The sequence below is a fragment of the Rana temporaria genome, chromosome 1 (assembly GCF_905171775.1).
Source record: "Rana temporaria chromosome 1, aRanTem1.1, whole genome shotgun sequence".
Taxonomy (NCBI): domain Eukaryota; kingdom Metazoa; phylum Chordata; class Amphibia; order Anura; family Ranidae; genus Rana; species Rana temporaria.
In genome coordinates this window covers 619,734,453-619,757,880 of record NC_053489.1, presented here as the reverse complement: position 1 = coordinate 619,757,880, position 23,428 = coordinate 619,734,453, and the positions used below count along the sequence as shown (strand labels likewise).

General features: G+C 43.7%; 1 protein-coding gene across 1 annotated transcript in view; it reads left to right on the top strand.

Annotated features, from left to right (window-relative positions):
- The window catches only part of POLN (DNA polymerase nu), a 268,106-nt gene that overhangs the window by 87,954 nt on the left and 156,724 nt on the right, over positions 1–23,428 (top strand). The window contains exons 12-14 of the mRNA XM_040335297.1: positions 5,102–5,167; positions 12,475–12,532; positions 17,857–17,934. Coding sequence (XP_040191231.1) covers positions 5,102–5,167; positions 12,475–12,532; positions 17,857–17,934 — 202 coding nt within the window. The remainder of the gene's footprint in view (positions 1–5,101; positions 5,168–12,474; positions 12,533–17,856; positions 17,935–23,428) is intronic.

Sequence of the window (23,428 nt, the reverse complement as noted above, 5' to 3'; positions counted from 1 at the left end):
TATATATATATATATATATATATATATATACACACAGTGTGTGTGTATATATATATATATATATATATATATATATATATATATATAAATAAATATATATAAATATTTTTTGTTTTACTGGGTTTATTATTATTATACAGGATTTATATTGCGCAGCGCTTTATATGTCTGACATAAAAACACCTAAACCTAAACACTTCCAAATCGTATGCAATCCGGCAGGCCCTATGTACTACATAGTTGAAGGTAAATCTAAAGGAAATCCAACAACAAAATTGTACAGTGTGTTTCCAGCTTTGGGTTTATTACCTTTAACATCATACATTATTAGCTTCCTGACATTTTTGATGGAATACAATCAGAAAAAACTATTGCATCCCTATACTGTTTTTTTTTTTTTTTTTTTTGCATACTACCATTGACTCAGATTCTTGCTGTTAATTCGTTTTCTTAGCTGACAGGCATACAGGAGAGTCTGGGTCAGTCACTGACATAATTATGAGGAGATGATTTTGATTTCTGTCAATTGCATCTTGGAAGCACATGTCAAGGCATCCCATGCATCTTTTTCAACAGTGCTTAGCTGGCAACAAGTGAAATGTGGAGCAGGATATAAATGCTCTTTAAATATGTTTCTAATTAATATTGATATATTTTAATGTTTCCATTGTAAATCTCCTATTCCACAGTTTTAGGCTGGGTTCACACTACTACACTACTTTCATCCTACTTTGCTCTGTGTTCAATGTTTCCCTATGAGAGCGTCTTGTAGCGTCCTACACAAGTCGGTCCGACTTTGAAAAATGCTCCCTGTACTACTTTTGGTCCTACATTGATCCTACTTCAGGCCCATTGAATATCATTGAAGTCGGACCAAAGTAGTATCCTGTTCATGAAAGTAGGATGGATGTAGGACCAATGTAGGATAAAAGGATTTTTGTACTCACCGTAAAATCCATTTCTCTGAGTTCATAGACGGACACAGCCTTCATTGACCTTAGGGTTATGCTTCTTCCTACCAGGAGATTTAGGCAGAATTCTACAGCACTTAAGGTGTTAAAAACTTTCCTTCATGCCGCTCCTCCCTGGGGGCGTGGCTCCCCCAGGCATAACCCACACCCTGCTTTAGCAGCCTCAGTTCGTAACAAGCAGTACAAACAAAGGAGGGGTGGGTGCTGTGTCCGTCTATGAACTCAGAGAAATGGATTTTACGGTGAGTACAAAAATCCTTTTTTCTCTTTCGTTCATAGACGGACACAGCCTTCATTGACCTTAGGGACGTCCCCAAGCAGTGTCAAAAAATTCGAGGGGTGGGAAAATAACACAGCAAAAATAGGTTACACTCCAAACAAAAACCGGAGTTACTCAACGGAGGAACTCCAACCTTAAACTGCCGCCTGTAACACCCTGCGGCCGAAGGAGGCATCAGAAGATGCACTCACATCCACCATATAAAACTTTGAAAAAGCGTGGACCGACGACCAGGTCGCAGCCTTACCCACCTGTAACACAGAGGCTTGGTGTCGGAAAGCCCAAGAGGCCCCGATCGCCCTGGTCGAATGCGCCATGACCCGAAAGGGGGGCGCCCGCCCTTCAGGGCATAGGCCTGAAGCACAACCTGTCGGATTCACCTGGAAATGGTGGCCGACGAGACTGCCAGGCCCTTACTGGGACCGGACACAGACACGAACAGCGAGTCCGACTTCCGGAACGGAGCTGTTGCCGACAAGTAAACTCGAAGGGCCCGAACCACATCCAGAGAATGTAAAGAGGCCTCCTTCGGGTTCTTCGGCTGAGGACATAAGGATGGAAGAACAATGTCCACATCCAAGTGAAAAGCCGAAACGACCTTAGGGAGAAAAAACGGCTGCGGCCGCAGCACCACCTCATCCTTACGGATGACCAAGCAGGGAGCCTTGCAAGACAAGGCCGCCAGAACAGACAGACACCCGTCTGATCGAGGTAATTGCTACCAGAAATAAAATCACCTTTTGTGACAATAAACAAAAAACCTCCCGAATGTCCTCAAAGGGAGCATCCTGAAGCACTGAAAGGACTAAATTCAAGTCCCATGGGGGTAATGGAGGGCGCACCGGAGGGGCCACCTGCCAGACCCCCTGACCCAACGCACGCACCGAGGAGTGCGACGCCAAGGGTCGCTGCAAGTAAAAAACAGCCAGAGCAGAAATCTGGCTCCTAACCGTACGTAAGGCGAGAGCCTGAACCACTCCCTGCTGCAAAGACAGCAGAATCCTGAACACAACGCATGTACGAGAGTGCCAGTTCATCTCCCCACACAAAGAGAAGTAGGCCTTCCATGTATGAGGAAAAAACCTACGTGAGGTAGACTTCCTTGCAGGCAGCACGGTAGAGACCACCAAGCCCAATAGGCCTCGGTCCTTAAGCCCCTGGCTCTCAACAGCCACGCCGCTAAGGCCGGTGGCTGTGAAACAGGGTGGAAGATCGGACCCTGTAACAGAAAATCAATTCCCAGGGGAAGACGCTAGGGGGCGTCTGCCAGCAGACGCACCTGGTCCGCGTACCAGAAGCGACGCGGCCAATCTGGGGCAATCAGGACCGATAGAATCCCTACAGCTTCTACTCTGCGCAGCAGGCGAGGAAGAAGCTTCCGAGGAGGGAAGGTGTAAAGTAGGCGACAGCGACCCCAAGGAGCCACCAACGCGCCTGACGCGTCCGCCCACGGGTCCTTAAACCTGGCCACGAACCGTGGCACCTACCGATAGAGACAGGACGCTAGAAGGTCCACGTCCGGAGTGCCCCACTTTCGGCACAGACCCCGAAACACCTGCGGGTGGAGAGACCACTCTCCTTGGCCCAGTGCAGTGCGACTTAGGTAGTCGGCTAGCCAATTCCGTATTCCCGGAATGTACCCAGCCGATAGAGCCGGAACGGACCCTTTGGCCCACCGAAAGGATGCGCGCGACCCCCGTCGCTGCAACAGAACTCCGTGTGCCTCCCTGATGATCAACCTACGCCACGGACGTGGTGTTATCGGACAGGATCCTGACCGGTCAGGCCTGTAGATCCAGGGACCACCTGGCAAGGCAAAGCTTGATTGCTCGGAGCTCCAGAACGTTGATCAGTAAGCAGGACTCCACCTGAGTCCAGTGCCCCTGGGCTGACTGGGTGCCCCAAGCGCCCCTCCCCAACCGGAGAGGCTGGCATCCGTCGTGACCACTGTCCAGTGGCCTGCAGAAAAATGACTTTCCGGCCCGAAGCACCGGAAACGCCAGCCACCACACCAGGGGAGACATGATCAGATGACTAAACTGAATCTGGTAATCCAGAGATGACGGAAGCTAGTCCCATCGTGACAGCAGTTCCCTCCGTAGTACCCTGGCGTGGAATTGGGCATACGGAACCGCCTCGAAAGAGGCTACCAACTGACCCAGAACCTTCCTGCAGAATCGCAGAGATGACCGCTTCTGGGTCAGCAACTGCTGCACAGCAGATAGCAGAGTCTGAAGTTGTTCCGCTAGGAGAAAAACACTCCCGCCCCGGAGGAATCCAGGACCAGTCCCAGATATCCCTGAGACGGAATCAACCCTGATTTCAGGACAATCCAGAAACCAGCCGAACACTCGGAGAGCCTGACACGTGATAGGCACGGCTCTACCAATGCAGAGCTCGAAGAAGCTCGTAGGAGAATGTCGTCCAGACATCCCATGATAACAAACCCCCGCTGTTACAGCCGGGCCAGTATCGGGATGAGCACCTTGGCGAAAACCCGCCGAATGGGAAGGACACCATTGAAAATGGCCCCCCCGACCGCAAAGCACAGAATCTCCGGTGGTTTGAGGATATGCAGGTACACGTTCATGACATCCAAGGATGCCAGAAAATCCCCCTGATGAAGTGCCGCTATTACCAAGCGAATCGACACCACCTTGACAAAACAAAACGAGGGACTTGAGGCCCAGGATCGACCGGGCCCCATCCTCCGTGGGGACACAAACAGAATGGAGTAAAACCCCGAGACCGTTCCAACGAGGGAACTGGCACAATCACTCCCCTGACCAGAAGATCCTGGACAGCCCCCGACGGAGTCAACCGGCGAACCGGAGGAGGCCAGAAGCCGGAGGGAAAAAACCTGTTTGGCAGACAAGAGAGAAACTCAATCTTGTACCCCAAGGAAAACACTTCGCAATGCGAAGCCAGTCTCCCACCCGAGACACGGGCGGGAGCAGACCTTCAGGCGGAAGCAGGTTTGTCCGCAGACTTGTTAGGCATGCGGTATCAGGTGCGCTGCTACCCCGCAGCGGGGATTCAAGCACCATGTAGACCTACCCCCACCGCACAGGGCGAGCGAAAAAACGCTTGGAGGTAGGCAAGGAGGGTCCTTGTACAGGGCGAGGTCCCTAGCCCTTCCCAGACTGTGGGAACAGCATGCGCTTACCACCCGTGGCATCCTCAATGATGCCAGTCAGGGAAGACCCAAAAGGACCGTTCACCCTTAACGGCCATCACCAAGGCCTGAGGCTGCTAAAGCAGGGTGTGGGTTATGCCCCCAGGGAGGAGCGGCATGAAGGAAAGTTTTTAACACCTTAAGTGCTGTAGAATTCTGCCTAAATCTCCTGGTAGGAAGAAGCATAACCCTAAGGTCAATGAAGGCTGTGTCCGTCTATGAACGAAAGAGAAAAATGTAGGACCAATGTAGCAGAGCAAAGTAGGATGAAAGTAGTGTAGTAGTGTGAACCCAGCCTTAGTCCACATGTTGGTCTCTTTAATTTTCTTTCAGGACAGAAAAACTTGCTAGAATAATATTGCTTATTATGTATTATTTCATCCCCTCTTATTTCCCCTGGTGGTCCCACTGTGTTCTGTTCTCAATGTGCACACGCTGTTACCTCCCATATTGTGAACTTTTTCCCACTGCAGTTACTGTGATGACATACTTGAGCTAAGCCATTTGCACATACCTTACAAATGTGGACACTTGACACACACTTGGATAACCTAACCTGCAACAAAGAAGAAAAAAAACATAAGCAAGCCTGTATTTTTTATGTATCTGTTGGAAGTTACAGTGCTATGAAAATTGCAGTGACACCCTCGGTAATGATACATTCATGTCTGTCAGGGTTGTGTTTCTACCACCTGGAACCAGACAGGAACTGTAAGCGGCCGTCTCTCAGCAAAGCATCCTGTAAGTTGATGACTGTATGTGTTTCCTGTTTTTGGTAGAGAAATGCTTTTTTGCACTGTTATTAATTTTTCCAAAGAACAGCATTACATATTAACCACTTGCCAACTGCCGCACAAACATTTACATCAGCAGAATGGCATGGACAGGCAAATGGACGTATATATACGTCCCTTTAAATTTTCTGCCGTGTGGGCCTCTGCTGCAAGCTCTGTGACCATGCCCGCAGGACCCACGGACTCGATGTCTGCCCACGATCGTGTCACGGAGCTGCAGAACGGGGGGGATGCCTGTGTAAACAGGGCATCTACCTGTTCTGCCTTGTGACAGGACACTGATCGAGCAGTGATCAGTTTCATGTCACATGTAGCCCAGCCCCAACACAGTTAGAATCACTCCCTGGAACACACTTAACCCCTTCCTCGCCCCCTATTGGTTAACCCCTTCCCTGCCAGTGTCATATACACAGTAACCAGTGCATTTTTATAGCACTGATCGCTGTATAAATGACAATGGTACCAAAATAGCGTCAAAAGTGTCCGATGTGTCTGCCGCAGTGTTGCAGTCACGATAAAAATCGCAGATCACCGCCATTACTAGTAAAAAAATTTTTTTTTAGAAAAATGCCATAAAACTATCCCGTTTTGTAGACGCTATAAATTTCGCGCAAACCAATCAATAAACACTTATTGCGGTTTATTGATTTTTTAAACCAAAAATATGTAGAAAAATACATATCGGCCTAAACTGAGGAAAACAGTTTTTTTTAAAAAAAATTGGGGGCATATTTATTATAGAAAAAAGTTAAAAATATAGCTTTTTCACCAGCTGACTATATATCACTGAACATAGAACCCCTTTTCGATCTCATCAAGTCTAGAACCCAGGTATGGGCGAGACTACCACTCGGTGTGTGGGGCCGCATTAATATCGTTAAAATTATATTATTTCCTAAAATATTGTATATACTCTGGCACACATCCGTATACTTACCCTTGAAATTTTTCAAGTCAATGGAGACCATACTCAAGACATTTGTTTGGGGTAGCAACAGACACAAGCTGGCCTGGAGAGTCCTTAAGAACCCTACTGACCTAGGTGGAACAGCCCTCCCTGACTTAAATCTTTATTACCTTGCATCCCAACTGTCTTAACTGTACCACATAGATAAAACCGAAAGTTCAGATTCCTCACCCTCCTATGTCCACGGTGGGCGCAACTAACCACTGACCCACTCACCGCAATTGCAGTGGGACTTAGTGGGAATAACTCCAATAGAGACCGTGGGTCCCTATTGTACCAATATAGGCGCGTATAGGACATCACCACTAAAACATTAACGACCCCTAAACACAACGATTATACCCCTTTATGGCACAGTAGATTACTCTCAGAGTTTCTCTTGATCCCTGACACGGTCAGGGATCGTGCGAATGGTGCGAACATGGAATATATTATTTGCACCACATCATTTCCGATGGCACACTTAAAAACTTTGAGGACCTCCAAAATGAGTTCCTGCTGCCCAATTCTATGCTTCCAAGTGCATCACGCCCAAGCTCAGTTTCCCAATCCTTTGCCACAATCTGCACACAATGTTATCATGGCAGTAGTTAAGGGTGTGGACCCACGAAAGCTGATCTCTGATTTTTATATCATGTTTCTCACCCCATCATCTACCACTTACAGCCTTAAACCGAGATGGGATAGAGAGGTGGGCCCGATGGAGGATGAGGAGTAGAGTGAAGCACTTGACTCATGCAAGACTGTATCCCCCAAGCTCTCCGACAGGCTAACCCAGTTATACGTGGTGCATCGAGCATGTCTCAGTCTTCTACCTCGTGTATGATGTGTAACCAAGCGACGGGCACATTCTTCCATCTACTTTGGGCGTGCCCGGTCCTTCAGGGTCTGTGGAAGCAGATTGCGGACTTCCTCCATGATGACATGGGATCCCCATTGACCCTGGACCCCAAACAATGCTTGGATAGAAGAAGATCCTGGACTGCCACACTCCTTAAAACGATGTCTTTATTATACAAATAAAATCCAAAAAACAATCAAAGCGATGCAGTCAAAATGAAGTGAACAGGAAAAAGGTGGCTGACATGTTTCACATCATGTGATGCTTACTCGTAGCTAGTGAACAATGACAAAAACTGTGTTTAAAAAGAGGAGGGGAAAAAGGTGAATGGGGTGTTTCACCAATTAGCCCACAGGTGATTGTTAGTCAATGGAACACTTTGATGAACCCTGATGTGTCACACATGGAATTAAATAAAAAATCTCATACTGGTGATAAAAGCTGATAAAAAAAAACGATAAAAAAGCCTATTGTATAAACTTTTAAGCTATATGGGCTAGATTCAGAAAGACTTACGACGGCGTATCAGTAGATACGCCGTAGTAAGTTCGAATCCGCGCCATCGTATCTGTAAGCGATATGCTCAAATTGAGATACGCTTCTCTGTTGCTAAGATGCGACCGGCGTAAGTCTCCTACCCCGTCGTATCTTAGCTGCATATTTACGCTGGCCGCTAGGGGCGTGTACGTCGATTTACGCCGAGAATATGCAAATGATCAAGATACGCCTATTAACGAACGTACGCACAGCCGTCGCATGTAAGATACGCCATTTACGTAAGGCGTTTTCAGGCGTAAAGATAAACCACCAAAAACATGGCGCAGCCAATGTTAAGTATGGACGTCGGGACAGCCGTCGAATTTCACGTCGTTTGCGTAAGCCGATTCAGAATGGGGCTGGGCGTAGGTTACGTTCACGTCGAAAGCAAGGAGTATTTGCAACGTGATACTGAGCATGCGCCGTACGATCGGCGCTTCATTTAGATGTATGGTAATGAATCGTGAATTCATTACCATACAACACGCCCCCTACCTGCCTATTTTGAATTAGGCGGGGTTACGCCGGGCCATTTGCGCTATGCCGACGTAACTTAGGAGGCAAGTGCTTTGTGAATACAGTACTTGCCTCACTATGTTACTTTGGCGTAGTGCAAATGGGATGCGCTACGCCAACCTAAAGATAGGCGGCTGTACCTGAATCTAGCTATATATGTTTATTTCACAACACCTTATATCACAGTACACAAATATTGTGTGTGAATTTTGTGACATCTTATATGTCCGTGTGTGTTTATACACATACCGATACACAATTTTTTCCTATCTTCACATTCACATTCAATCATTTATTTATTTATTATTGTACTGTAAAATACTTTATTAATTTATAGTATACACACATCACTCTTTTCACCATATTGGCTATGATATATATTTGTTTCACATGTGGGCCGGATTCAGAAAAGAGATAGTCCGGCCGTCGTATCTATGCGCCTGATTCATAGAATCAAGTTACGCATAGATATCCCTATGATCCGACAGGTGTAATGCCGCCTACACACCATCACTTTATGTGATAAAAAAAACGGCTTTTTTAAAAACGTAAATTTAAATGACCCGTGTGTGGGGGAAAACGTTGTTTTATGTCTTGTGAAAAACGACAAAAAAAAATTGAAGCATGCTTCAATTTTTTGTGTCGTTTTTCAAAACGTTGTTTTTTGTTTTACAAAAAATGACCGTGTGTAGCAAAAACGACGTTTTTAAACCCGCGCATGCTCAGAAGCTAGTTTTGAAGCAAGCTTCAATGGAAAAAAGTGGTGAACGTAACTGCGCTTTGCTAGAGCATTGTGAAAAAACGATGGTGTGTAGGCAACGTCGTTTTTGAACATTGAAGTTTCAAAAACGTCGTTTTTTTTTCATCACATAAAGTGATGGTGTATACGCGGCATTAGTGTCTTACACCGTCGTATCTTAGGCTGCAATTTCACTCTGGCCGCTAGGTGGCGCTTCCATTTGTTTACGCGAGGAATATGCAAATTAGTATTTACGTCGATTTAGAAACGAACGACCGCCCGGCGCTTTTTTTTTTTACGTTGTTTGCGTTCGGCTTTTTCCGGCGTAAAGTTATCCCTGCTATATGAGGGGTATGTGCGGCGTATCCTATGTTAAGTATGGCCGTCATTCCCGCGCCGAGTTTTGAAATTTTTACGTTGTTTGCGTAAGTCGTTTGCAAATACGGCTGGACGTAATTTACGTTCGTATTTTCGAAAGCAATGACGTTTTGCGGCGGATTTTCGAGCATGCGCACTGGGATGTTTTCACGAACGGCGCATGCGCCGTTAAAAAAAAACATAAAATACGCGGGGTCAAGCCTAATTTAAATAAAACACGCCCCCAACATCCCCATTTGAATTACGCGACCTTACGCCGCAACACATACGTTACGACGCCGTAAATAAGGGCGCAAGTTCTTTCTGAATAAAGAACTTGCGCCCAAAGTTACAGCGGCGTAACGTATCGGAGATACGCTACGCCGGCCGGACAGATACGCTCAGGTGTCTGAATCCGGCCCATGGTGTTTTTTTATTAGCTTTTATCACCAGTATGAGATTTTTTATTTAATCCCATACACGATAGTATTCCATGTGTGACACATCAGGGTTCATCAAAGTGTTCCATTGACTAACAATCAATTGGTGAAACACCCCATTCACCTTTTTCCCCTCCTCTTTTTAAACAGTTTTTGTCATTGTTCACTAGAGAAGAGTAAGCATCACATGATGTGAAACATGTCAGCCACCTTTTTCCTGTTGTTCACTTCATTTTGACTGCATGGCTTTGGTTGTTTTTTGGAGTGCGGCAGTCCAGGATCTTCTTCTATCCAATGCACCTGTGCATAGCCAGCACCTTTTTGGTTTAATGGGACGGAAGCAAAGCCAAGGGATCAGCAGTTTTTAGAGCGGTATCATTTCTCACCCAAACAATGCTTACTGGGGTTATTCCCTGACTCTGAGATTGCAATTCCATGAATAGCTTGGACATTCCACTCATTTTAGTCCAGTGTTCAATCTGAACAAGTTTTTTGATCTGCTGTGCCTATATATGTATAAGCCACATTTCTTTGTTTTATGCATTTCTCCAGTATTGCATTGTAACTTGTAGAACTATGTTCCAAATGTAAATTGTTCAATAAAAACTTTTTTCGAAGAAAAAAAAAAAACATAGCTTTTTTTTTTTCGACGCGATTATAGCCGTATTAGTGCAGCGTTTTTTTTCAAATTGTCGCTCTATTGTATTTATATCGCAAAAAATAAGATCCCCAGAGGTGATCAAATACCACCAAAAGAAAGCTCTATTTGTGGGGAAAAAAGGAGCCACGTCGCACGACTGCGTAAATGTCAGTTGAAGCGACGCAGTGCAGAATCGCAAAAAGTGGCATGGTCATTTGGCAGCCAAATCCTCCTGGGCTGAAGTTGTTAAAGGAAGTAACTTAATTTACAAGGGTTTCTCAGTTTAAGAAGACAGGTGCCCACTTTGCCTAGCTCTTTACACCACAGGCTAAGAATAGCAAACATTGGCCTAGAAACAGGAATGGTTAGGACAGGGGGGAGGCTTCACAGGCCCCTTTTAGTTTTGATCACTTCAGTGGGCTTCCTTCAGTGTGGCACATTATTAGGCTACAGTACAGCAGTAAGTGGTTGTGATATATCTCACTGGCCTATATAATGATTTTATAATGTACAGCGATTTACAGTTGTGACTGTTACTACACTATTATTTTCCATAACATCTCCTAATGTATATATCTATTACATTGGGTGCATTAACTCTGACTACCTTCCTTGCCTAGAATCTCCACTAATATTTGCTGGTTTCCTACCGACCGGCTGCCAATACACTGGCCGGACATCAGGCAGTATTGGCCAGTTCAATAGAACTCGGCCGACATTCGGCCCATGTGTACGGCAGCCGGCCCGACAGAACCCGGGCATAACTGAAAAAGGTCTACCGATCAGCGTCTGGGAGCGCTGACCAGTGTGTTGTGCCTGGGGAGGCCGTCCCCCTGTCAGAACACAATAGCTCAGTGGTGAGATCACTGTACTAACATTGTACAGCAGCTCCTCTTGAGCTACTTAGAAAAAAACACTGCTAATGTGTACTAGACTTAAAGTTTAGGGACATCTTGCGCTGTTTTAGTGCTTTCTTTTAGCACAGGGATTTAATTATAAAAAATGCGCTAAAAATAGTAGAGATGTTTCCTATAGTGATCAATCAGATTCCTTAAAGTGATCGTAAAGATAACAATTAAATAAACATGTCATACTTGCCTGCTTTGTGTAATGGTTTTGCAAAGGGCAGCCCCAATCTTCCTCTTCTTGGGCCTCCCGCTGACGCTCCTGCCCCCCCCCCCCACTAAGTGCCCCGTAGCAAGCGGCTTTCTATGGGGGCACCCGTGCTTACTTGTTCCTGAGCCCCCACTCTGTGTGTCCATAAGACCCACGTGCAGTGTGCATCAAACAGGTAGGTTATATTGGTTTCACACAGAACACAGAACTATACTGGAACGCAGTAAAAAGCATCAAAATGCACTGGACGCTAGTACAGTAAAAAAAAAAGATGAAAAAATAAATGGAAAGGCATCAAAAACATGTTTGAAAAAAGCACATTCAGAAACGCATCCGGAACGCATATGAAAGATGTTTTTGTGGTGTGAACAGGAACTAAATCACACAGATCAAGGCTCAGCCCTGTGCCTTGCTCCCTCCTCAATGGCTGTGTCTAAGCAAATGAAGAGAGAGAGAGAGAGCCGAAAGAGCCTCTTCTCTCCTGCACATTGCTGAATCCAAATTTAGCACAGGTGGGGCAGCTGGGGGTTGAGCTGCATAGTGGAGGTTTTTTGTGTCTGTAGACAATGATTCCAGTTTGTTAAACTTTTATTCACAGTTCATTAAAGGAATGTGTGAGGTCTTCGAACCAAAACTGGCAGTTCATAGGGAAGCTGACAGTTTATCAAGGGCATTGTTCACCACTTTACCTCTTTACAATGATGCCGTACTCAGGGTCATCTTAATAGCATCATGGACCCCTGGGCAAAGTAATGCTCTAGGGCCCCAACAATGATGACAGTGCAGGTAAACAGACATCAAGTAGGTAGGAGGCAGACTGCCTCCCCTGTGTATATATCACTCTCTGTGCCATCATGGGGCCCCCAATTACGGGGCAGCATGGGCTCAAGGACCAGCTGCTTTGGGGAAAGTGCAGGGGCCCCCCATGCAGCTAGGGCCCCTGGGCAGTGCCCAGGCGTGCCCTCTCATTAAGACAGCCCTGGCCCTACTTCATTTTACCAGTGTGTCCTCATGGTGAATAAAAAAGTTTGCTTGATCAGAATATACAAATCGTCTAGTCATATCATAGTAGTAATCAATATTAATTTATTTGTGTTTTAGAACATCCAGGGTGTTTCGAAGCTTGCAGTGCAGTTTGAAAAGAAACAAAAAGTACCAGGTGAATTTTTTTTTTTTGAGTAACTATACAACATAGTAACCACAAATCTGTAGAGATTAGTTTTAGAATTGTGGCATTATTCTTTATAGCGCACGTTTTTACTTGACACTTTTTGCCAAGAAGAAAGAAAACCAAGAGCATTTCTAATTAATTTGTTGTTTGTAAAGCTAACCCTTTTGAATAGTGAAAACAAATGTATTGTTTTATTCCAAGTGATTCTGTCACAAGGGCTCCATTTGCAAGTATTTGTGGTGATAGCCACAGAGGCAGGGGCCCTAGGTGTCTTCTTTAACAGGAGATGCACCTTGCCTGGGTACAACTCCCAGAGCCATCTGGCTGCAAACATGGTGTGGCTGCTTCTTGGTAGTTGCTTCTATTGTGGGACCACCAAGTGAGTGGTGTTGGGATCACATTCTCTGCGAAAACAAAAACTGATTCTCACATTTTTGAGACATTGGAGCCCCTAACCATAAAAAGATGCTTCTATCTATGATGGGTTTGTAACATTCTAATTTAACGGACATGGATTGCTTGTGAGTGGAGTTCAGGTTTAACTTTGGTCAAGTATCACAAGCCACCATTTATTATAGATAAGAATTTTGACTTTTCATAAGTTTCTTGTAATCTCCTGCACAGTACCATGCAGAATGGGAGAGGGAACGGCCTGCATTGTGAGCGAGCCAATCAGGGCTCTAACGCTCACAGGGAAAATACTTACAGAGGGGAGAGAACATTGATGATTTCATCAGTGCTCCTTACTTGACCATTCAAAGGCTGGAGTGGATCTTGGACTAGAGTGTGTTTCTTAAAGCAGAACTAAACTCTCTTAACCTTTACAACCAAGAAAGCTTCCATCTTAGCCTCTATTTGATCTGCAATTGCCATCACGCTGCACATGTGATCAATTATGACACTGGCCATTTAAGGGCTTGACAGTTGAGTTGAGAGCACAAGTTAGACCCCTTTCACACTGAAAACTGCACTTGCAGGATGGGAAAAAAAAGTCCTGGAGGCAGCATCTTTGGGGCGGTGTAGAGAGCGATCTTACATCGCCCCTGCCCATTGAAATGAATGGGCAGCCCTTCCAAAGCACCTGAAAAGCGATACTGAAGTGCCGCTACACGGGCTGTTTTTAACCCTTTCTTCAGCCACTAACAGGGTTTAATAGCACTGCTAAAACAACAAAGCACCAAGGAATCATTGTATTACTTAGGAGTGCATATAACAGCCGACGAAAAAATACTATATGAACGTAATTATGGATCATTAGTCATTAGAAATAATAAAAGATCTGCATAGATGGAAAGGAGACACATTAATATGGTTCGGAAGAATTAATACCCTGAAAATGAATGTAGTACCCAGACTGTTATATATCTTGTACACGGTCCCTATATCACTCCCCCAAGCATTTTTTAAAAAGGTACAAAAATAATTTGTATCATTTATATGGAAGGAGGGAAATGCTAGAATAGCATATGACATCTTATGTAGAAGTAATGGAGAGGGGGGGTAGGGCTCCCAGACATTGCACTGTACTATAGAGCAATGGTCCTGGTATGCATATTACACTGGTGTCATGATGTAGTAAACGAAGCATGGGTTCCACTAAAGGTAAATATAGCGGGAAGAAATCAAGCAGGAGCACCATGGATACCAGCCAGGGCCGGAGGATTGTCAAAATGGACATCCCCACTAACCCGGAACACACTGGCAGTGTGGGACAGAATAAATTAATCTGGCAAATATGCCCCTAGAACATCTCCACTGGCCTCATTGGGGGGCTATAAATGGTTCCCCCCAGGAGAAGAAAAGGGAGCACTAGACCCATGAGAATCAGATGGGTATACAATGTGCTTGAGGTATGCCCCACTGGGGGCTTTGATGCCCCAAGTGGATTTGGTATCATTGCAAGGAGATATGGCAATGGCAGAACGGAGATATGGCCAGATGCAAAGTTTTTTTAGCCGACTAGATCCCCAAGTAAGAACTCTTAATTCCCTAACTACATTTGCGAAAACATGTAGGAAGATATCAAAACCAGATCATCTACTGTCCCAAATATATAAATTAATACGTAGTGAACAAAGCACAACAACCCCTTATTTTATCAAAGAATGGGAAATAGAACTAGAATGTAGATTCCCCCCATCAAAAATAAAAAAATTAATGCAATTACGCACAACTCGTCCATAAGTTCGTCAACCCAGGAGATGGCATATAAGTTTATGGTCAGATGGTACCAGACCCCGATGTTGGATGGGATGTGGAGATAGGGGTACCTACCTCCACGTCTGGTGGTCATGTCCAGGGATGAGAGTATTTTGGGAGGAAGTGGCTCCATGGATCAGGAAAATGTCTAAGGAAACTATAAAGTTTACACCATTGCACTTCCTGTTCCATGGAACCACAGGATCCATAAAAGTTTATAAAAACAGTGTCATACCACATTTACTTAATGCTGTTAAAAGGTTAGTACCCAGGCACTGGAAACAGGTAGTATGCCCCACCCTTAAAGAATGGAAAAAGGAAGTGGAAATAATAATGGAGTCAGAAAAGTGGATACATGACATCAGAAACAAACAGGAGAAAATAAAAAAAAAATGGGAAATCTGGGAAAAACATGCCCAAGAAATAGATAGAGAATAAAAGGGATAGGAAGTTAAAGACCAAAATGCCTTGAGAACTATCATAGGGGACACTGGATGCCTAGAAAGATAGATGGAGAGCAAAATACTGTACAGCTTTGTTTGTTTGTTTTGGTTTATCAGATACAAGTAGATTCTGTAGCAAAAAATGTGTGGGAGTCCTCGGAATGCAAAAAAAGGGGAAGGGTACAAAAAATATAAATAAAAGGCTTTATTGAAATGTGGGGGGTAAATACATACTTCAAGTTTAAAATATATGCAGGAAAAACGGTGTAATCCTAACTAGCACAGTTCATCTCACTATACTTAACCAAAAAATATATAAAATCATGCTGCAGCAATAGCTAAAAGAAAAAGTAGATTAAGAGATGTTAGAATGATTTAGGAAGATGGCCAACGATTTGCCTCACCTACCTTCCTTCTCCTCCCCCTTTCCCCTCTTTTTTTCCTCCCCCTCCCCTTTTTCCTTTTTTTTTTTTTGAGGAAGAGTGATTAGGTTAGAGGGAGGTGAGACATGCTGGAAAGGGAAAGATAAGGGGGAAGATGTATATAAATACACATAGTTTAAAACAGTACACGTAAAGAAATGAAGACACACGCAAGTACACCGTTTTCATTTATTTTATTCATTTCACGTTTTAAAGTAAATATTAAACACAATTAGAAAGGATACACATAAGGGGAAGGGCAATGTAAAAAACACAAAAATAATATACGGTACTTAAATACCACAGGAAGACACTTATTTGTTACGCCCCCCCAGGCTCAAAATGCTGGAGAAAAAAAAAAAAAAACAATGATTCTTCATGGAGATGTTTTTTGAGCGATTTTCTGCTCAAATTATTTTTTTAAATAAAATAGTAATATATTAATAAATAAATGTAAAATTATTACACAAATAACTAAAAATCATCATAAATAAGTAAAATAAATGAATAATTATGTAATAATACATTCATAAATAATGATTAACCTCTAACCTTAAAAAATATTACATTTATTATTATTAGTATTATTATTAATAATACTAATAAAATAACAAATGCCCAAACTCAAACAAAAAAATACATTATTATGAATAATAATATTATTCATAATAATAATTTATTTTGTGTTGGGGTGTATGACACTATTACTATTGCACAGAGCGGCTCCGAACCTCCTTTTGTGTGGTCTGCCCACCAGCGCTTCTACTCTTTTGTGTCTCCCCCCATACTTGCTATGGGGGCAGATGTGCATGCTTGCTCCCGAGCCTGGCTGTGTGTGTCCATAGATGCACACAGCCCAGCTCGGCCATGCCCCTCAATCCCTGCTCACAGGATTTTGTTAACAGCTGCAGGAGCCAGTGGCTCCCGCTGCCTCAGCAAACCCTGTGAGAGTGGGGAGAGAACTGATATAGACAGGCAAAGTGCTGGATTGAGTAGGGGTGAGGAGGCAATACTGCTACTGGGACATTTTTTACCTTAACCACTTCCCGCCTGGTCAATAGTCAATTGACGTCCGGGAAGTGGTTGTGAAATCCTAACTGGGCGTCTATTAATCACGGCTGATCACATTGTAAACAGACGCGAGTAGACAGGGGGGGTTCGCGCTGATTGTTTATCAGCGCAGCCCCCCCTCGGATGCCAACACTGGACCACCAGGGAGTGCCCCCTGGTGCTCAATAGAGCAAAAATAGGATTTTTTTTTTAAAACAATCGATGCTAATCAGTGCCCACAAATGGGCACTGACTGGCAACATGGGCACTGACTGAAATGATACCCAGCAATGCCATCAGTGCCACCCAGTGTCCATCAGTGCCACCTTAGTGCCCATCTATGCCCAGTACCCATCAGTGCCACCCATAACTGCTGCCCATGAGTGCCCATCAGTGCCGCCAAAGAGTGCCCAGTGCCGCCTATGAGTGCCCATCAGTGCCGCCTATGAGTGCCCATCAGTGCAGCATACCAGCGCCGCCTATCAGTGCCCATCCCTGTCGCCTATCGTGCCCATCAGTGCCACCTCATCGGTGCCCATCAGTGCCCATAATTGAAGAAGAAAACATACTTTTTTACAAAAAAAATTAACAGAAAAAAATAAAAAATGTCGGTATTTTTTTAGTTGTTGCGCAAAAAATTAAAATCGCAGATGTGATCAAATACCACCAAAAGAAAGCTCTATTTGTGGGAACAAAATGATAAAAAATGTCATTTGGGTACAGTGTAGCATGACCGCGCAATTGTCATTCAAAGTGCGACAGTGCTAAAAGCTGAAAATTGTCTTGGGCAGGAAGGTGCCTAAGTGCCTGGTATGGAAGTGGTTAATACAGGGTTTTTTTTTTGTTTTTTTTGTGGTTTGGTATAATGAATTATTATACATACTGGGGGAGGGGGTGCACATTTTGTCCTGTTGTTTTGGCCACCTATTTTTTTTACATGTTATAATACATTTTCCGTATGAACATCAAGTGATTAATTTCTGTATAAGTGATTTAATAATCTAATCGAATAATGGCCTACAAATTAAAAAATTATGAATGTTAATACTAAAAATAATTTAACAAAAATATGATATACAGTAATTTACACATATAGCAAGCTGTTAAATAATCTAGGTATGTGTGACGTTAGATATGGTGTGAACATCAGATCTCTGAACTGCTACTTATGGCTATTTGTACAAATTATTTAAACCAGGAGAAGACCGAGAAATAATAACAATTAATCCAAGATCCGTGTTTGTATCTTCCAAAGGCCACGTTTTCCTTGCAGCAGGCAAGTCATTTTCATTTTTCTGCCACACTACATCCTTATTCTTTGTCAGTTTGATGTGAATTACATCTCATAATGAATTGTTTGGATAATCGGTTAGAGAAAATTGAGTACTGTCCATGACACTTTTTTTATTTCTATTTTTTTATTTGCACTAACATACAATTTTTAAGGATAATTGGTTAGAAAATGAACACTTGTGACCACCAGAGGGAGCCTGCAGTCTGTGTTTTGTCTATACACCTATTCAAGTGATTAGCTCTCTCTTGTGCGCCACTTAGACTGTATGGTCCATTTTTATGTTAAATTGTAGAAAAAGTTGGTATATTTTTATTTATTTTGCCTAATTTTTTTAATTGTATATAAATGAAAATTAAGAAAACAATGGCACTGAATAACTAATGATTAAAATGATAATAAACCCAAAACCACAAATGTAATATATTGCAGCTTAACAATCATTAGATGTGGTGGCTGCATTAGTTTTCTTTTTTAGGCTTTTTTTTCCACCTGGTCATCTGGCCAGTAACACCCCTTCTGTATTAGAGTGCCTACACTGTGGATGAAAATGCATAGGGCGCACAACAGACAGCAGCATTGTTAGTCGGGGGGGGGGGGGGGGTGTTGGATGTAGTAGGAGACTTAACCACTTCATTACTGGGCACTTAAACCCCCTTCGTGCCCAGACCAATTTTCAGCTTTCAGCGCTGACGCATTTTGAATGACAATTGCGCGGTCATACAACATTGTACCCAAATTAAATTTTTATAATTTTTTTCCCCCACAAATAGAGCTTTCTTTTGGTGGTATTTGATCATCTCTGCGATTTTTATTTTTTGTGCTATAAACAAAAAAAGACAGAAATATTTGAAAAAAAACACAACATTTTTTACTTTTTGTTATAATAATATCCCAATTTTTTTTTTATATATTTTTTTCCTCGGTTTAGGCCGATACGTATTCTTCTACATATTTTTGTTAAAAAAAAATCGCAATAAACGTATATTGATTGGTTTGCGTAAAAGTTATACCGCCTACAAAATAAGGGATAGATATGATTTATTTTTTATTTTTTACTAGTAATGGCGGCGATCTGCGATTTTTTTTATTTTTTTTTGTCAGGCCTGCGATATAGCGGACACTTTTGACACAATTTTGGGACCATTCACATTTATACAGCGATTAGTGCTATAAAAATGCACTAATTACTGTATAAATGTGACCGGCAGGGAAGGGGTTAACACTAGGGGGTGAGGAAAGGGTTAAATGTATTCCCTGGGTGTGTTCTAACTGTGTGTGGGAGGGGGACTGACTGGGGGAGGTGACCGATGCTGTGTCCCTATGTACAAGGGACACAGATCGGTCTCCTCTCTCCCTGACAGGACGTGGAGCTCTGTGTTTACACACAGAGCTCCACATCCCTGCTGTCACCGCCGATCGCGGGTACCTGGCGGACATTGCGGCCGCCAGGCACACGCATCGGCATCTGAGCGATGCGCCGGGCACAGTGTTTACCTGTTGCGCACCCCCAACGGCGCGCGCGGGTAATGCACATAAAAGGACGTCCAGGGACGTCCACCCGGCACTTGAGAGCCGCGCTGTGGACGTCTTTCGTCTATAGCGCGGCTCTCAAGTGGTTAAATACACTAACAAATTAAAGCGGAGCTACAGGAAACCATTTTTTTCCTTTTGGGATAAAGGTTTTACATAAAGCTATAGCTGAATGACGGCTACAGTGTGGTCGTCCATTTCTGGGAGGGTGTCAATAGAGGTCCTCCCAGAACCCTGCCCCCCGCACACCTCCTGTGAAGTGCATTGAGCTTGCTCTGTTACCATTGTGTCCTTAAGATGATTACAGATTAGGGTAAAGGGCCAATCACAGCGCCCCTTTACCTTTAGCATGTGTCCAATTACAGCTGATCACATGTAAACAGACTTGCAGGTTATCAGAATTACTTTCCTACCACGCTGTGTCTGTGGGAGGAAAGGAGAGCTGTTAACCGGCAAGGCTGTAAAGACATCAGGCCAATCAGTGCCTCCCCCTCAGTGCCCCATCAGTGCAACCTCACCAGTGCCCCACCAGTGTATACACACATTATTTTGTATAACACTTTACAGCGCAATAATTTCACTTGTTACACTTATCACTTTTGTCTATCGAGGTAGACCTTCCTTTATTTGCAGCAGTATCCTTTAGTCTGCCCTTGCCCCTTCACTTTCGACAGCGCAGGAGTTCACTTCACTTATAGTGCCCCACCAGTGCAGAGGACAAATTACTTATTTGCAAAATTCTATAACAGAAAGTAAGAAAAAAAAAATGTTTTTCAAAACTTTTGGTCCTATTTATTTTTTGCTAAACAAAAAAAAAACTCAGCAGTGATTAAATATCACCAAAGGAAACTCTATTTGTGTGAAAACAGTGATAAAATGTAGTTTAGGTACAGTGTTTCATGACCGCACAATTGTCATTCAAAATGCAACATCGCTGAAAGATGAAAATTGGCCTGGGCAGGAATGGGGTAAAAGTGCCCAGTAGGCAAGTGGTTGTAGTAGATATAAAGCCTAAACATTTTTTTACCTTACTGCCTTGCATTCATTGAATAAAGTAAAAAAAAATTTAGGTACATAGTTACCGGAGACCTCATTTGATCCAGCGCTGGGCATGCCTGCGGCTCTCCACCGCTTCCACTCCCTGGTCTCGCTGGCTTTTCTGAGGCAGCAGGAGCCATTGTCCCCTGCTGCTGTCAATCAAAGCCAGTGACGAGGGAGCGTGGGTGTGTAACAAACGCTTTACGTTTCAATGGTTTTCTACAACCAGCAGCTCCAGGTAGATTCAGACCAGATATCGGAGATCCTGGAAGACTCTCCAGTTAGCCAAATAGTGCAGGTGTTAATACTGGTGTTGACAACCAGTTAGTGTTTCATTTAGCACAGGACTCTGCTTTTCAGGTCAGGCCAGTATATTTGGGGATTCTGTGTAGAGGAACTGGGACACGTTTTGCAGAAGTTCACCTGTCCCTGTCTCTGAAGACTCGCTCGCTGTGAGGGACAAGGCAGACAGTTTGCGGTACTGAGAATGTTTTCCTATTTTTCTGAACATAGGGCTGTGGAGCACAGCAGTGGCTGTTCTTAAAAACCGCTAAATCCAGACGGATGAAAACCCTATTTTCTACCCATCAGGCGGATCGGATGAAAACGGACCGCCCCCCCCCCCCCCATAGAGGAAAGCAGAGATCTGACAGGTCTGTTTCTGCACAGTGTGCAGAGACAGACTTGTCATCCGCCGGCTCATCGGGGATCAATGGAGCGATCCACGCTGAGCAAGTGGATGTCTAAAAACAGATCCACCCGTGGGAAAGGGCCCTAAATCAAAAGTTTTATACATTGCAGCTGTCACAAACTACGGTGAACGGGAGTGAACCACAACTGCGGTTAGGAAAGGAATTCAACGCAGGTCTCTATGCAATGTGAATTTCAGTACTGGACCACAGGCGTCACTCCAGTCAGAAAAAAAGGAGTTTGGGAGTTCACTACATCATCTCTCTCACATATAGAATGCGTTGAGCTACTAAAGGTGGAGGTATTACCACATACCTTGAACCGTTAGCCTTAAAAGGTTTCGATATACCTGAGTGAGGCCCAACTGCATTAAAGATTCCAATGCACTTCTCTATGCTTGTGATTATCAGTACTGGACCGCAGGCGTCACTCCAATCAGAGAAAAGGAGTTTGGGGGTTCACTACATCATATCACTTAACATAAAGGAATGCATTAGGCTACTAAGGGAGCAGGTATAACATACCTTCTACCCTTAGTGTAAAAAAACTTAGAGCGAACATGTTCAATATTTTAGGGCGCAAGCCCATATACTATTAACAACAAATGTCAAGCACGTAGCATATGAGAATACTGTATGCAACTAGCATTTGCGTGAAGTATAGCTCAGATGGTTTTAGAGTGTATGTCCCTTTTAAGATATTGCAGAGCAGTCAACTGAAGACAGACTAAGTAATCCCAAGCAGAAGGATACTATTAATAATACCAGATTCAATTAGAGCACTATGTAAACAGTATATGTGAATTGAGTAATTCTAGAGCAGTAAGTGTACTTATCCATTTGCAGGGATGAGTGTTTTCCAGTAAGCAAATAGTAGCGTTGGGATTCTGTAGTGTAGGGTCTCCTGGTAAAAAGTATCTTAAGGTGTCACCATCAACTGTTATAGGAAAGGCAGCGTGGATATAGATAGTAGATCCGTTAGTCCAGGGTTTGACAAATTTGCTTGGAATCTAGGAGCCAGCTAAAAAAGTTAGGAGCCAGAAAACGCACCCCGTCCCGACGAGCTTGCGCGCAGAAGCGAACACATACGTGAGCAGCGCCCGCATATGTAAACAGTGTTCAAACCACACATGTGAGGTATCGCCGCGATTGGTAGAGCGAGAGCAATAATTCTAGCACTAGACCTCCTCTGTAACTCAAAACATGCAACCTGTAGATTTTTTTAAACGTCTGCTATGAAGATTTTAAAGGGTAAAAGTTTGTCGGCATTCCACGAGCGGACGCAATTTTGAAGCGTGACATGTTGGGTATGAATTTACTCGGCGTAACATTATCTTTCATAATATTAAAAAAAATGCGGATAACTTTACTGTTGTCTTATTTTTTAATAAAAAAAAGTGTATTTCTTTCCCCAAAAAAGTACGCTTGTAAGACCGCTGCGCAATTACGGCGTGACAGAAAGTATTGCAACGATCGCCATTTTATTCTCTAGGGTGTTAGGATAAAAAATATATATAATGTTTGGGGGTTCTAATTAGAGGGAAGAAGATGGCAGTGAAAATAGTGAAAATGACATTAGAATTGCTGTTTAACTTGTAATGCTTAACTTGTAATACCAACGGCCACCACCAGATGGTGCCAGCTCACACAAGGAAGAGCTGGGGACTTCACAAAAAAAAAATATATATATATATATTTTTTTGCACATCTTCCAAGCCAAGTCACCAGGATGCTATTTCTAGTCACCATGGCGACTGGGATTTGTCGAGCCCTGCGTTAGGCATAGCATAGATCCGGCCTGGTGTGTCGTCCAAGTTAAGGGGATAGTGCCTGTAATTTGTCTGTAGCGTGGTCCGGCTACGGCCGACAATAATAGAACGCTGTTGAATGTAGACTGGAACCATTTATAGGCAGCAGACAGGTGCATGTGGAAAGAGGGTGATTATACGGAGCACTTCCGCGTTCCACGCTGGAACGTGGACGGCGCGGGCGGATGATGTCAATACGCGGTCACCGTATGCGTTCCAGCATAGAACGCAATACGGCGAAAAGTGGCGCCGTTTACAGCAGCTTACCAATCATTAAATGTGGGGGCGGGTTCATTTTTGGCCAGTAACACATAGTTCATCCGCCCACCCAGTGCCCACATCTTATAATTCCTCTTTTTACATTAAAATACTGCCACTATATACCTTTTTGGACAATCTGTGTACCACAGC